The sequence below is a fragment of the Salmo salar genome, chromosome ssa14, assembly GCF_905237065.1.
Source record: "Salmo salar chromosome ssa14, Ssal_v3.1, whole genome shotgun sequence".
In the NCBI taxonomy this organism is placed as follows: Eukaryota; Metazoa; Chordata; class Actinopteri; order Salmoniformes; family Salmonidae; genus Salmo; species Salmo salar.
In genome coordinates this window covers 57,152,752-57,170,234 of record NC_059455.1, presented here as the reverse complement: position 1 = coordinate 57,170,234, position 17,483 = coordinate 57,152,752, and the positions used below count along the sequence as shown (strand labels likewise).

Below are 17,483 nucleotides of genomic sequence, written 5' to 3'. Positions count from 1 at the left end.
ATGGTTGTCCTTCTGGAAGGTTCTCCCATCTCCACAGACGAGCGCCTTGAGTGACCATCGGGTTCTTGGTCACCTCCCAGACCAAGACCCTTCTCCCCTGATTTTACAGTTTGGCCAGGAGTCTGGTGGTTCCAAACCTCTTCCATTTTAAGAATGATGGAGGCCACTGTTCTTAGGGACCTTCAATGCTTCAGAAATGTTTTGTTACCCTTCCCCAGATCTGTGCCTCAACAAAACCCTGTCCGGAGCTCTACGGACAATTCCTTCGACCTCATGGCTTGGTTTTTGCTCTGACGTGCACCGTCAACTGTGGGACCTTATATAAACAGCTGTGGGCCTTTCCAAATCATTTCCAATCAATTGAATTTACCACAGGTGAACTCCAAGTTGTAGAAACATCTAAAAAATGATCAATGTAAACAAGATGTGCCTGAGCTCAATTGAGTCTCATAGCAAAGGGTCTGAACACATATCTAAATAAGGTATGTTTTTTTATTTTTAATACATTTCTAAACCTGTTTTTGCTTTGTCATTATTAGAGGTCGACCGATTATGATTAACGCCGATACCGATTATTGGATGCCCCCCCCAAAAGGCCGATACCGATTACTCGGCCGATTTTATTTATTATTATTTTTTTTGTATTATTATTATTATTATTATTATTATTATTATTATTATTATTATATATATATTTTTTTATAATAATGACAATTACAACAATACTGAATGAACACTTATTTTAACTTAATATAATACATCAATAAAATCAATTTGGCCTCAAATAAATAATGAAACATGTTCATTTTGGTTTAAATAATGCAAAACAAAGTGTTGGAGAAGCAAAAGTGCAATATATGCCATGTAAGAAAGCTAACGTTTAAGTGCCTTGCTCAGAACATGGGAACATATGAAAGCTAGTGGTTCCTTTTAACATGAGTCTTCAATATTCCCAGGTAAGAAGTTTCAGGTTGTAGTTATTATAGGACTATTTCTCTCTATACGATTTGTATTTCATATACCTTTGACTATTGGATGTTCTTATAAGCACTTTAGTATTGCCAGTGTAACAGTATAGCTTCCGTCCCTCTCCTCACTCCTACCTGGGCTCAAACCAGGAACATATCGACAACAGCCACCCTCGAAGCAGCGTTACCCATGCAGAGGAAGGGAAATAACTACTCCAAGTCTCAGAGCGAGTGACGTTTGAAACGCTATTAGTGTGCACCCAACTAACTAGCTAGCCATTTCACATCGGTTACACCAGCCTAATCTTGGGAGTTGATAGGCTTGAAGGGGTGGGTATAATTTGTGGAACGTTCCAACAGGAATCTGTTCCAAAAAACGTAAAGTAAATGGTTGCCAACCAACAACGCATACAAAGTAGCAACGCATACAAACCTAGCTAACTCACCACGTAGCTTATTCTTAATGTTTGTCCATAGGCAAACAGACGTGAGGACAGACATTTTTCGGAATAAATGTGATGAGTGAAAAACGCAATGAAATAGACCACTCCCTACCCAGTATCTTATTCTGCCGCTATACAACTTTGTATGCGTTGTTTTTTGGAAACCTTGTTATTTACGAAGTTTTTGGAATAGTTTCCTGTTGGAACGTTCCACAAATTATACCCACCCAGGTTGAAGTCATGAACAGCGCAATGCTTGAAGCACAGCGAAGGGCTGTTTGAATGAATGCTTACGAGCCTGCTGCTGCCTACCACCGCTCAGTCAGACTGCTCTATCAAATCATAGACTTAATTATAATATAATAAACACACAGAAATACGAGCCTTAGGTCATTAATATGGTCGAATCCGGAAACTATCATCTCGAAAACAAAACGTTTTTTTTTCTTTCAGTGACATACGGAACCATTCCGTATTTTATCAAACGGGTGGCTAAGTCTAAATATTCCTGTTAGGCATTGATGTTTATGGTTAGGTACATTGGTGCAACGACAGTACTTTTTTCGCAAATGCGCTTGTTAAATCAACACCCGTTTGTCGAAGTAGGCTGTGATTCAATGAAAATTAACAGGCACCGCATCGATTATATGCAACGCAGGACACGTTAGATAAACTAGTAATATCATCAACCATGTGTAGTTAACTAGTGATTATGTTAAGATTGATATTTTTTAGTCTAATGTCTAATGCTAATCTAAGTCTAATGCTAGCTAGCAACTTACCTTTGCTTCTTGCTGCCCTCACGTAACAGGTAGTCAGCCTGTTAATCCTTGCGGAGTGCAATGTAAGGCAGGTGGTTAGAGCGTTGGACTGGTAACCGAAGGTTGCAAAAACGAATCCCCCCTGAACAAGGCAGTTAACCCCCGTTTCTAGGCCGTCTTTGTAAATATGAATGTGTTCTTAATCTGACTTGCCTAGTTAAATAAGTGTAAATTAAAAATTAAAATTGGCAAATTGGTGGCCAAAAATACCGATTACCGATTTATGAAAACTTGAAATCGGCCCTAATTAATCGGCCATTCCGATGAATTGGTCGACCTCTAGTCATTATGGGGTATTGTGTGTAGATTGTTGAGAAAAAATATATTGAATCCATTTTAGAATAAGGCTGTAACGTAACAAAATGTGGAAAAAGTGAAAAAGTCAAGGGGTCGGAATACCAAATGCACTGTATATATAAATCCGACAGGAGAGTTTTGAGTGAAAGTTGGACAGAGGATCTCAATCTCTGCGCAATAAATATTTGGAAGAACTTAAACGGATGTTAGTGTATTTTCTGGCAATTGTGCCAGATGTTAAGACTACACGGCAAAAAGTCAGCTCTCAAAAACAAGCAGTAAAATATTACTTAAAATAAGCAAAATTATTTGCCAACAGAACAGGAACATGCTATTGCAATCGTCTTGAAATAAGGCTATATACCCTGGAATTTACAGAAAAATTGCATATTGTGCTTAAAATAAGTAACCCTGACTAAGAAATGTACTTCTACTAGAAATGAGATTGGCCTGCTTAAAGAACGAATGAATCTCATTTCTTTTCACTTTATTGAGGACTCAGTATATCCAGAGGCTGATATTGGCAGAACAAAGGATGCAAAAACAACAAATGCCATTGGTGGTCAAGGTGAAAATGTAAGACCTATGACAAGATAACAAACGTAACTGTGCTTTAAACCTTCTTATAATAAACAACAAACGCCCTGCCTATTTATTAAAGGTTATCGGTTCTCGGATCGGCCAATACAAAGTTCTGTTATCGGGACCGGAAATGAAAAAAATTGTATCGTGCAACCCTAGTCAGTAATGAACTTTTTCCACTCGGCCATAGCCTTTTTTATATGAAGAAGTCATGTCCTGGTTGTGGATGGCGTCCGAGAGGACTTCTGTCTGCAGCACAGAGAGGAGTGTCGCAATGCACTTGGGATATGTGAGGTAAAGGTGTAATAACGCCATGAGATGCATCACGCTGGCATAGATGTCCTCTTTTGGGAAGGTCACCACAGGCATGGTTCCAATGGCCAGTATGCAGTTGGTTTCGCAGACAATCACGACAGGGCTGAAGAGTGGTCTCACCTGAAGAAAGGTGTTGGGGTCTTCTGCAGACTGACACACACACACACACACACACACACACACACACACACACACAGAGAAACAAAAGTGACCTCAAACAATTCACTCTTTGTATGTTATGGTCAAGTAATATGAAAATTCTAATACATGCACACATTTCTTACCTCCAAGGATGTGAGCATAGCCTCACTTGCATGTCCTTATTTCTTTGGAGCCACAGGTGATGGGAACATGTCTGGTAAAGCCTTCATCATGGCGATTGAGTTCTTCACTGTTAAACTAAACTAGTCTCATTTGATTTACTGCAGCCAAATATTTAAACAAACATTAATACTTTAGAATTCCCTCGATCGAGGATCCGCCGGAGTTCATCCATAACCTGACACACACACAGACAGACCGAGACAGAGAGAGTCTTACACTATCTAGCTGGAGGCATAGGAAGCATTAGCCTGGTTACTACCAGTCCGAATTCTCGCGAGCTCACTGTTTTACATTTGCCCGAAGTAGTTTACCTCCGTCCCTGCTATGGCTTCTCACGCTGCTCAGTTGCCACACCGTATCTCATTTGAGATTTGGTCTGGTGTTTACCAGGCTAAGGAAGCATAGGCCTACTTAAAATTAATACATTTGTTTACATGACCCAGTTCTCTGAAGCAGGGATACGCTTGAAGTATCTTGGTAGGTCTGTCCTGCTCCTTGGTAGCATCAGTCGATAAAGGCCCGTCTTGCTTGGAATTCAAGGCCCAGGAGCTGGGAAACATCCTTCTGGTTGGGTCTGGCTTTGGTTTTGTACATCTCCTGTAGAGTTTTATAATGTCTGGTTCTGTAGGCTCTCAGTAGTTTTTGATGCCAGAACACATTATAAACCCGACCAATTAATTCATGTAGACTGAAATTATTAAGACCAATGTTTCCGCTGGTACTACCCCCCCCCCCAAACCTCTCATTCCACAGGAAACACTTAAGACTAAATAGTCACTTTGTTTCTAGTCCCTCGTTTAGAGTAGTAGTAGAAGTTGCATTTATACGGAAACACCATCGACTATTTCAATTTGTGTACTTACCATCCAACTGTTCAACCTCTGGGGTGCTGCATCTAGATTGTGGGGATCTCTCCAAGATCAAAGTTGAGGAGGTGGATTCATCAGTCTCATCAGTGGACATCTCCTGGCTGCTCTGAAAGCTAAGGCTTCGTGGCCTCTTTCTTGAAGGGGTCGCTCCCTGCTACTTTTTGGGGGTTGTCACATTCTGAATCCTTTTCAAAAGCTGCTTCTTCAGTTTCCTAACAAACAACATTGTTTGTTATAAATCACTAAACAAAATCGAATTCAGAAATGAAACGATACAAGCAGACACATGTTGCTCTGATTTGATATGAATGAAGCACATCCCTTCTATTTTAAGTGTCAGATGTTTTGCAATTTGGCTGCCAGGTATCCAATAGGTCCCAGAGGAGGTGCCTGGTCTACACAGGTCTGATTCTTGACCCTGTATAAGACATACATTTATTTAATGGTAATTATAAAGGCAAAGAACACCACCAAAACAACTACATCTTTAGATACATGTATTGTAATGGCCAGGAAATGCTTCTTTGTTTAACAGGAAACACTGTCTGCATGGTTAGATTAAATGTCAAAATATAACATTTACTCATGGTGAAAATGAGACAGTCTCCAAATGGTTCTCCTTCTGAAGAAGTGCTCTGGCCCGGGAGGGAGATCATGTAAATCCTCCTTAGAGAGGCTGGGCAGCATGTCTGTGCTTATATTAGCAGCTGGAAAACACATTTAACCGCATGGTAAAGAGTTAAGTAATTAGCAACTAATACATAGTTTATAGATGCAAAGTGTCAGGTTGATATAGGTTGAGACATTAGCATACTGGTCTTCCCTTTTCAGTTAATGCAGGAATGATTTACCAAGCTAGCTACTGTTAGCTAACAAAATTAGACTACCAGTATATCATTAACGTTGACGTTAATTACTTTAAACCAAAAGATAGTGCAAGCTAATGAAAATAACTAAACGCTAAATTGTCGCCCATATTGAAAATCTTAGTTACGTTAATCTTTGCTTGCCTAGCAAGCCGTCTTTGGCGCCCTTTCTATTTATTTTCTATTGTCAACAGAAAGGGCGCCAAAGACGGCGACGCTAAATAATCGACGGTGTCAGTCATTAGGGCACATTTACACCGTACGCTATTTCTGGCAATAAAGCACTATCACTCTAACCAAAGTTCAAGTGTTTTCAACAAATGGCCATTTGTGCAGTTAATGTCTAACAGTCAACGTTACCTAGTTAAAATTAGCATGCTAACTTGGTTTGCCAACTTTCCAATTCAAATGAACGTTAGCTTGCTAAGGAGAAAGGTAGATGGTATAAACAAATTGACATTACCTTTTAACACTGCGGTTGATATATGATCCATGCCCGGATATGTGTAATCCATTCCATCTTCATTCATGGTGTTAAATGACTCAAAGATTTGGACCGTCTTTGACTTTTTATTTATAGGCCTCCCTTATGTAGCTAGATAATGTGACGGAGTGCTGAATATCAGCACGGCTGTGATTCGGTCGTAGGTACGAGGCCATAGACCGAGTGCTGAAGATAATAATCAGTGTAACAGCATGACCTCGAGTGTAATGTTGCTTTTATACAACAGTTCTACAAGCGCCATTTATTAGTTAACAGTAACAAGCACCAAAAGATTGATTTGCTTATTTTGCTCCGCCAACACATACAGTTCCACAACTGGGCTGGACTGTTGCCAAGCACCACAAACATTTTCCTTCACACTAGCTTGCTACTTTGTGTAGGTCTACACATTACCGTCCTCTCCTGATGACCATTCATAATTTAACTCAAATGTTAGTGGAAATATGTTCATCTTTGCGGTGCGAAGTTTGTTACAATCTAAGATAACGATCGTTAATATAATTAAAGTTTATTAGAACACCTGTAAAGCGGAGTGATACATGTATCGTTAAAAGTCCGTGCTGTTATACTCTACTCCAATCAAATTACTTGGTCGTATTATAAATACTTCTGAACATAATTTTCAGTTATTTACGCTCTTTTCATCAAAAGCAGCGGGACCGTTTTACCTGAGTTTGCTTTTAGTAACGTTCAAGATGCTTTGGCGGTGCGTTATCTGCTGCGTTTTTATTACTTTTTCATTGAAACTGTTATTGAGCCGTATCAATAGATTGCACAGTCGCAGCCCTGATTTCTAGTTGCTCTGTGGTATTGACGGATGCACTGAGGAATATAGAGTGTACAATTCCTTCTATCATGTAAAGAGAAGACACCTTCAACACCTACTTGAAGGCACCGGACCAGGTGAACAGCCATCGGAGGAAAGCCAAGTACTACCGGAACAAGTAAGTAGCTTGCTAGGATTCTTTTTCTTTCTAGGTTAAACTTTTTTTTTAATGAACTATTTGATCATTTTAGCTATAATGGCTAAAGCTGGGTTAATGTGAAAATGATAAATGGGAACAAAATACTTAAAGCTCTATTGGTGAAACAATACAGTTTCAAATAATAATCTGTTTCTTTGATATGTGGTACACAGGACAACATTCATCCCGATTAGCTTCTAGCTAACTCTAGCATCACTGATCAGCAACTCCATACACCTGACTTGGATGAAGGGCAAAGGGGCATTGACCAACATGGAGCTGTCACAGTGCAACAAGTAAGTTGCTCGGTTGTTGGCAATCAATCTACTGAAATTGACCATATTTTTTTTTAAGTACTTGGCTATACTAATAGCATTCATAGTCTTCACAATCACTTTTCCTGTCACAAACGTTATACTTGTCATGTACTAGTAATGTCCAGCCTGCACATGTCAGGATAGAACATTTAATGTCAACCTTTTGGGGGGGGGGGTTGACAACACATGCCACTGCTTTTGTGATAAATGCCAGAGCCAAGCATCGTCACACAGGTAAGATGTTTTTTTTTCTGAACAGAGCACAGCATTTGGTTAGTTACATTATGCAGAGCATTTTGTAGTGGTTCAGTGATGGTTGAGTTCATTCTTAGTGCTAGGTTGTCCGCCTTAGTATTGTTGATCCCTTATGTTAATGTCATAAGCAAAATCTGTATATCATAAGTATACATGATGGTGTGTTCCAACCTCTGATTGATCTGTCTCTCTCACTCAAAGGCGTGAATGACATTGTTGCTGGGGTACAGCAGTATCAATCATCACTATTGGACAACTTCAGGAAGCAGATGGCGGCAGTGCTAAAGAAGCATTCAGGAAGCACATCAGGTCAACTTGAAAAAGATGCAATGGATATATTTGACAATTTCATTGACCCCTTTTGCTGACGTTGCAGCAACATTTAGACAGGACAGTTATTAAGAAGCAGTTTAGCTGTTTGGACGCAGAGGAAATTCCAATTGCTCGAACCATATGCAGGATGAAATGTGGAGGATCAAAATACTTTTTCATCAAAGACAAATTATTTCATTCTGTACCATTAGTCAAAAGTCTAGAACAGTTGTTATCACACCCAAGGATTGTGTCTATGGTTGAAAAGGGACCCCAGATGTGCAGGGAAAGTTCTTTTTTCATGACATTGTTGGTGGTCTTCTAAAATCACATCCCTTATTTTCAGAGGCAAAAGCATTGCAGATTGTTCTGTACACAGGTGAAATAGAGATCTGTAATCCACTAGGATCCTTTGCATCAAAAACAAGTTAATGGTGTACTACACCCTAGGAAATATAAATCCAAAATACAGGTCTAAACTGGCTGCTATCAGGCTACTTGCCATGGCTAGATCAGCAGACCGCCGTCAATCTGGTGTAGATGTAATATTGAATAGAATCAAGGAAGACATGGATGCATTGTACAGTGGGGTTAAAATGCAAACTTAATGGAGAGAAAACGATTTATGGTGCCTTGGCCTCTCTCTGGAGACACCCTGGCACAACATGAACTATCAGGGTTCAAAGAGGCTTTGCCTACAGTAAGTGCAGACACTGAGTGTTCTTTTGAGGACATGCAGTCACACTTCAATGAGGATGCATATACTAAAAGGACATTGGGGAAGCATGTCAGACAGTGTGATGAAATAGAAAAGGCAAAGACGGACTTGCTTCGCAACAGCCTGAGAACAACCTATGGGATCAATAGAAGGAGCAAGTTAGTTGAATTCTCAGCCTTTGATATACAAACTCCGTAAGACATTATGCAAGGAATTCTGGAGGGCGTAGGTAGCCCCATTAGAAATCAAATGTGTTTTGAATCATCTTGTTTTGTCAGGACCGATTTGATCTGGACTCGGTGAATTCTGCTATTCTTGGTTTCCCTTATTCCCCTCTAGATGTTAGAGGTCGGCCATCCCCAATTTCTTTTAGTACATTAACGTCAAGGGATGGTAAACTAAAACAGTAATCTGGGCAAATGCTTGTCCTGCTAAGGATATTGCCATTTGTTTTGGAGAGTTTGGAAGCCAGCGTTCAAGGGCCCCTTGACTCTCCGGATGATACGGATTGGAGACCTGATGGGAAATACAGTGTCTTTAACACATCTGAGAACAGTTTTGGCGAAGTTGGTTCCCTGATCAGTTTGGATTACTTTAGGGAGTCCAAACGTAGAGAAGAACTTCACTACAGTCTTAGCCGTTATAGTACGGAGAGGGATAGCCTCTGGGTATCGAGTAGCACTGCACATTGTTAGTAAGTACTGGTTACCTGACCTGGCTTTCGGCAACGGACCTAGAAAATCGATTTATCACTCGTTCAAACGGTTCCCCCACCACAAGAATCGGGCAGAGCGGCGCACAAGGAACTGTTTGATTCGCTTTCCCAGTGAGTTGGTGTGCATGACATGTTTTACAAAATTAAACCACGTCAGACTTCAAACCTGGCCAGAAGAAATGTCGAAGGACTCTGTTATAAGTCTTTGTGATCCCCAAATGTCCGGACCACGCCTGGTCATGGGCGAGTGACAGCAGTTGCTGTCGGAACGCTGTAGGAACAACCACTTGACACACTTCACTCCAGTCACTAACTGTTATGAGCTACCCATTTACGCATCAAAACTCCTGCTTCCATGAAGTAGGCGGTCTCCGTAGTTTTAGCTTCCTCGGTGGAAATTACCGAAGCAAAACACTTGCTAGTGTCTCCCTTTTGACATTCAATCACCTTCTTGGGGGTGACAGACAGAATGCCATGTAATTGGTGTGCGATTTCACTTGAACCAATTTATCATCTGTAGTTTTGGTTTCTGGCTTGTCTTTTACCTCTAACACAGGAGTGACGTTACCACCAGCGATATTGTTCCCTAGTAGCAATGTGACTCCTTTTACTGTGCCACACCGGTGTCTTGTAAGATTTGTATGGGCTTTTGATCAGCTTGTTCTCCAGTTAAGAGAGGTCCCGGGTTCAAATCCCAGATGAGCCCCCATTATGTTACGCACGCCTCTTGGAGGAGGGAATGCAACACCCTGCTACACTCAACTCCCCGTGGAGTGAAAGAGGTATGGGATTGCAGGTGCGGGCAAGGATGACCGAGGCAGAGAATTTCTGTTAACAGGGAATGTATTTCCTTCACACGGTAATTTGGGGAAAAGGGGCTGGACGGAACCAAAGCAAAGAAAGTAAATGTTAGTCCTCTCACCTGCCTACCCACTACTTTCCTAACCTTAAGCACGCCCAAGCTGTCTTCCCCTCCCCCTGGGAACAAATTAAATAATTACTAACTTTTAAAGTGAACAATTTCAATCATCACAAACGCAGTCCTTTTGGCATACACATACCACAACAGAACCGGCTACAAAATCCTTTATGGACCAGCAACGAAATGCAGGACATACAAAGAAGCTCTCTCCTTCCTATCAATGGAACACTGTTTTTTTTTTATCCAGCTGCAGAAGGAGTTTGTAATTTCCAACAGCTGTATCCCCTAACGAGAGGGCGGGATCAGACCTCCACTCTGCAATGGGGCTGACCAATCAGCTGCTTGGGGGAATCCAGGAAGCCATTTCCTGAAATACATACATATACACAGAAACTGGGGAACATAACATATATATACAACTGATAATTGAGCTAATAGAGATTGTACAGATAGTATTTGCACCTGTTCTTTCCATTGCGACTGTGTCTAGGTTGAAGTTACTCATTGAAAATCATTTGAAGCATTGGAAGGAGCTTTTCCAGACCGCAATGTTACACCTTAACAGCATTTTATAATACATTTTCCATCACAGATAAAGTCATTGGGTCCAATGGTTAGACATGTGTATGCAGTTCGAGTCTAAACATTGTTTCTGTAAACAATGCGCTTCCAAGTTCAATTTAAAAAACATTTTCAAGTTTTTGATCAATCAGAACCAAATAGATGAAGCTGCCAAAATGTTGACAGTTCCATGCACCTGATTTTTCAAATGAAAGGAAGATGGGACAGAGAATAGAGGTTGAAGGTCTACAATATTTACGTGGAACATTGAGGGACTTCCTAGGTTTCAATGAAGTAAACCATGCTGTATCAGTCAAATGGCTTGTAATAAATACATAACTCAGAATTCCATGATCTTTGCTAAAGTTATGAATGCCAGGATTTGGACTAGTCAAAAACATATTTCTTGTTGATTCTAGGCTTTATTGTTTGGAATATCAACCATTTCAAATGATATGCTTTGATAGTAACGTCATGGCTTGTCAAGTTGAGGTCCCACACCTTGCACAGGCCACTGAGTTAGCGGATGCTGAAAAGCTGGTTGATTTTTACCTCTTGTTACACAATTAGCAACGAGCCAGACGTATGTACAAGTCAAATACTGTCTTGGGGATGAAATAGAATTGTACAACAGTTAAAATGACTCATAGTACACTTTTCATATCTGGGGAACACACTATCTTTGTTCTGTACTGTATTTTGTCTCTCTGATTGCTGTGCTGTGTGTAAGATTGACAATAAAACTGAATTCCATTTGGTCATTATCTGTTCTTAACATGTGAAGAGATGAAAAAGGATAAAATGCTTGAAATAAGAAATTCACTTTGACAAAGCAGTTTTGTAGTGTTGATCAAACAGCTTTATAATTCTGGTAATTCTAGTTTCAAGCATTAAGTTACTCAGAACCAGTAATACAATCTCAGTAACAAGTTATATCTTGTTAAAATAATTAAGGACAAAAAGCTTGAAACAAGTGAAATGCTCTAACATAACTGCCTGGTAAGAAGACGTATCTTGTCAGACAAAAAACAAGCATATTGCCTTGATTTAAGATATTTTATCTTACTTAGATTTCAATTTTTGCGGTGTATACAAACTGTTATAAATGGCTTGTTTGCAGACCCTACAGACCCAGATAGGCCAATATGTAAGCTGATGATTTAGCAGTTTGCTTAGTTCAAATTGACAGATTAATTTATTCAACATGAATAGCAAGGCGGTTTCGAGATAAGTGCTTGTCGCCCAGTAACCTGCTGGTATAGGCTACTGTAGATGGTGTTGTAATTTTAATCAAATATAAATAATATGGCTAGGAACTGAATTTGCTTGTCAACAACAGCCAGTGTTTTATAATTTTTTTGAACTGTAACCTAATCTGACTGTTACGTCAATCTAATTGTTTTCTAACAACTGATCGGCAAATGCGATAGAGCTTTGATAACTTCCAATTTAATGATCTAAACAGGGCCATTAATAATTGCATAATAACAAAGGGCTACAACGACAATAAACTGAAGTTATAGACTATTTAAATCTGTTTGCCATGTCCAAGTAGGCTACACAAGTGGCACACATTGATTTGAGATGGCTCAGGTAATGGCTTAATTTTTACATTTATTGGATCAAATAATAGGCTCCAGTAGCCCGCAATGGCATATAAATTAACCTCTCTAGGGTCGGCGGGACGAAATCGTCCCACCTACGTAACAGCCAGTGGAATCCTGTGGCGCGTTATTCAAATACCTTAGAAATGCTATTACTTCAATTTCTCAAACATATGACTATTTTACACCATTTTAAAGACAAGACTCTCGTTAATCTAACCACACTGTCCGATTTCAAAAAGGCTTTACAACGAAAGCAAAACATTAGATTATGTCAGCAGAGTACCCAGCCAGAAATAATCAGACACCCATTTTTCAAGCTAGCATATGTCACAAAAACCCAAACCACAGCTAAATGCAGCACTAACCTTTGATGATCTTCATCAGATGACACACCTAGGACATTATGTTATACAATGCATGCATGTTTTGTTCAATCAAGTTCATATTTATATCAAAAACCAGCTTTTTACATTAGCATGTGACGTTCCGGTGAATTTACTAAAAATTTACTAAATTACTCACGATAAACGTTCACAAAAAGCATAATTATTTTAAGAATTATAGATACAGAACTCCTCTATGCACTCGATATGTCCGATTTTAAAATAGCTTTTCGGTGAAAGCACATTTTGCAATATTCTGAGTAGATAGCTATAAGAAAAATGTTATTACCTTTGGTGTTCTTCATCAGAATGCATTCCCAGGACTTCTACTTCAATAACAAATGTTGGTTTGGTCCCAAATAATCCATAGTTATATCCAAATATCCTCTGTTTTGTTCGTGCGTTCAAGACACTATCCGAATGGTAAAGAAGGGTGACGAGCACGACGCATTTCGTGACAAAAAAATGGTAAATATTCCATTACCGTACTTCGAAGCATGTCAACCGCTGTTTAAAATCAATTTTTATGCCATTTTTCTCGTAAAAAAGCGATAATATTCCGACCGGGAATCTGCGTTTAGGTAAAAAGACGAAAGAAAATAAAGCATGGGGTCGACTCGTGCACGCGCCTAAGCCCATTGTCCTCTGATCGGCCACTTGCCAAAAGCGCTAATGTGTTTCAGCCTGGGGCTGGAATTACATCATTCAGCTTTTTCCCGCCTTCTGAGAGCCTATGGGAGCCGTAGGAAGTGTCACGTAACAGCAGAGATCCCCTGTTTTGGATAGAGATGATTAAGGAGGGCAAGAAATGGTCAGACAGGCCACTTCCTGTAAGGAATCTTCTCAGGTTATACTCACAGACACCATTCAAACAGTTTTAGAAACTTTAGGGTGTTTTCTATCCAAAGCCAATAATTATATGCATATTCTAGTTACTGGGCAGGAGTAGTAACCAGATTAAATCGGGTACGTTTTTTATCCGGCCGTGCAAATACTGCCCCCTATCCCCAACAGGTTTTAATTGGCTACAGATGCAAATGTATCATTCTCCACATTTTAATGTCAGTTTCATTGAGGAGTTTTTCCTCCCATAACAGAAGCACGCAAGGGAGTTTCATAACTTCCATTTCAAATTTCCAGCCCTCGAGACCCTAGAACTGAGCATGGGTAAAACACTTCGCTTGATACGCTTTATAAGCAAAGTCGACATTGGAATGGAATTTAAACCACCCCCGAGCAAATGTATCTAATGCGCCCGTAGTCGTTTTCCAGTGCTTTGTCGCTGTTATTTCTTGATGCGCATCAGTTCTAGCTTGTTAATGTTTTATGGAAAAAGGGTTGGTAAAAAAGAGGTCTCCATAAGGACAATCTAAATGTCCTACAACTGGTATAAAGTTGTCACGATTGCACGCGTTCTGCTCTGTCTTCACTCACGCGACTAGTGGACTCGGCTGCCTGCTGCAGCGCTCTCAACACACTCTCAGACACCCCTCCAGCCCTCCCCATCACGCCCACACAGACACAGCAACAGCCTGCCTCACTGCCTGATAGTCAGCAGCACCAGGTCACAGTGAAAGAGATTATTTTTTTAAAGAGAAATGTCATAGCGGCTGCAGTGCAACTTACAAGTAGCCCAAAAACCCGCAACCAAAACATTTTCACCTACGACATTGTTTTTCAAAGTAGCCCAATTTGTGGAAAACCGTGGCCATGCTCCAGGCATAATCAAGCAAATGCTCAAAGTATTTGAAATTGAGGTCTGATGCTGACACCTTGCCAAATGTTATGACAAAAGAATAGGCTGATCACCTCAACACAGCATTTGATTATAGATTAGTATTCAATGCTGTGAGTTTTATATTACATTTCCACTTTACCCACGTATTCTGTATCAGTGGCAGTGTGAATGAATGAATGGTGAGGTGAATAGACAAAGGTTGAGTTGACCATGAGAACCCTATTCCCTCAGGAAGCTGCTGAGAGCGTGGGTCCAGTGGATGATGGGACTGAGAGTCTTTGTGATGTCCCTAGTCTGTCAGAGGAAGTCACAGGTACCTGATCTCAATCTTACACTGATACTGTTTCCCTATGCTTTCTGTGTGGAGTATTCTGTTATTGTCCAAATGTATGGATGTTGTATAATGAAGTTGTGTGGATGTTATTCATGTTATGTTATTAATGTGTTGTTGGATGCTGTTCTAGGGGCCACTGTGGAGTCTAAGCCAAGTGACCCGGAGACTCCAGTACAAACAGTTCTGTCAGAGGAGGGCCAACAGGTCTGTACTGTGAGTCCCTGATGAAAACTGCTTTCTGATGGTATCGTTCTCACAGCATAATCTTTCATAATACAGTGTTCAAAATGTTGTTTTATGTTATATGGCAAATGATGTCTATGGTTATACCTCATTATTACCAATTACTATAAAGGTTTGTGCTTTTATTCTCCTCTGATTCCCAGGTTTGCCAGGAAACGACTCCTGATATCTGCGAGGGCCCTGTCCCCTCCGTCCCTACCCTGTTAAACCCATCCCTGTCTAGCCATGCATCCCTTGACCCTGACCTGGCGAGTCAACCTGAACCCCCCATCATCCATGATATGGTAACCAGCTCCCCCACTGACAATGAGCAACTCGCTGCCATGCCCTTTGTCACTCATGTCGACCTGGTTGTGCCACTGAATGTTCCCTTCACAGAACCACCCCCCTCAGAGGTTAAGCCTGAGTTAAGCCCCGTCCCTGAGAGCTCCACCCTTGATACCCACACTGTTCCAGGCCCTGTACCTGAGAGTCTTGCCCTAGAAACTAGTGCCGAATCTGACATAAGCATTCACACAGACTCTCTCACCCCAACGGGCCCCCAAGCTGACACTGTCACTGATATTGGCCCCCTCCCAGAGAGCTCTGAGGAGCCTCTAAGCCCTGACCCAGAACCCCATGCTGCTCCAGAAAGCCCAGCCCCTGATGGCCCTCCAGAGACCATTGGTTCAGAGGAGGCAGCAGAAGAGCCAGCAGTGGAAAAGGAGGAGACTGAATTGCCTGAAAAAGTGACTGATATACCAAAGGAAGACGGTATGGATTTGTACACTAGGTTGGAAATCAGTAAACATTTTCTGAGATATGGCATACAATTAACCCTAGAACATTATGGTTTTCCATCCTACAAGTACCTGATAAAGAATGTTGTCTGGTGTCCGTCCGTTTAGTCTACACATCAGATTCACCTACTGGGTTGTAATCAAACTGAATAAATACCATTGTACAAAATAATAATTTGATTGAATATAGTTATGTCTTAAGAATATTTAGTTTATATTGAATATTTGTATATTTTGAAGTACATAACATGCACGCACGAATATGTTCTGTATTATTCTGCAAAGGTCTACTGCAACACGTTTTATTTGTACATTTGATGAGTAATAGAATCCAATCCAGTTAAAGAATTTGCCATAAACACCAATGATTGATAAATAATGCAAAACAGACATGTGAAAGAAAATCAACATCAGAATCCGATGAAGACCCCACATTGTCATCGTCATAGTCGATTTCAGGCTCAGTATCCGATCCTCCATCCGACTCCAGCTCATCCAAATTCAAAAAACATGGGTGTTAACACACCCCGACTCAACGAACAGTTACAAAAACTAAATTTGCGTTCGAATTACACACAAGATATATCTACATTCAGCGCATTCTACCATCTAACACTTTTGTATTACATTTTCAATAGCTTTAGTGCATGATTTTATTTAATTTAGCTTATCATCGATCTTTCTGTTCTTCTTGTTTGTTCCTCTGCTAGAATCTCCCAGTAGCTTTGACTTTGGAAGAGCTGACACGAGTTCTGAGGAAGGAGTTGCTCTGAGGAGGAGATATGTGGCACCAGAAATGACATCGGAAGATGAAGAGGTGGAGTTCAAAATGGCTGAGAGGAAAGAGAAGAGCTTCTCTATGAACACATGCATTGTGTGTGCCCTTGTCCTGCTCTGTCTAGGGTCCCTCTTCCTCTCCGGTGAGTTCAACCTAAACCAGATATTGCTAGTGTAATCTTTTTCCATTTATTTTCTTATGGAATGGACATTTTTTAATACACACACACACACACACAGACTGAACAATGCGTCAATTTCATTCTTATGATAAAATCTATGACTTAATGCATTCGGAAGTATTCAGACCCCTTGACTTTTTCCACATTTTGTTACAGCCTTTTTCTAAAACTGATTCAAAAATGTTTTTCTTATCACTCTACACATCAATACCCCATAATGACAAAGTGAAAACAGGTTTTTAGAAATGTTTGCAAATGTATTAAAAATAAAAAACCGATACTTTATTTACATAAGTATTCAGACCCTTTACTATGAGACTTGATACCGAGCTCAGGTCCATCCTGTTTCCATTTATCATCCTTGAGATGTTTCTACAACTTGATTGGTGTCCATCTGTGGTCAATTCAATTGATTGGACATGATTTGGAAAGGCACACACCTGTCTATGTAAGGTCCCACAGTTGACAGTGCAAGTCAGAGCAAAAACCAAGCCATGAGGTCGAAGGAATTGTCTGTAGAGCTCCGAGACAGGATTGTGTCGAGTCATAGATCTGCGGAAGGGTACCAAAAACTTTCTGCAGCATTGAAGGTCCCCAAGAACACAGTGGCCCACATCATTCTTAAATGGAAGAAGTTTGGAACCACCAAGACACTTCCTAGAGCTGGCCGCCCGGCCAAACTGAG

At 40.5% G+C, this 17,483-nt stretch overlaps 1 protein-coding gene across 3 annotated transcripts in view; it reads left to right on the top strand.

Moving 5' to 3' along the window:
• The window catches only part of LOC106570109 (pre-B-cell leukemia transcription factor-interacting protein 1), a 37,529-nt gene that overhangs the window by 4,829 nt on the left and 15,217 nt on the right, over positions 1-17,483 (top strand). For 2 of the 3 annotated variants that reach the window (XM_014142119.2, XM_014142120.2), the window contains exons 3-6: positions 14,715-14,796; positions 14,948-15,030; positions 15,204-15,813; positions 16,550-16,759. In XM_014142119.2, coding sequence (XP_013997594.2) covers positions 14,715-14,796; positions 14,948-15,030; positions 15,204-15,813; positions 16,550-16,759 — 985 coding nt within the window. The remainder of the gene's footprint in view (positions 1-14,714; positions 14,797-14,947; positions 15,031-15,203; positions 15,814-16,549; positions 16,760-17,483) is intronic. The other variant, XM_014142121.2, reaches the window with a different exon arrangement.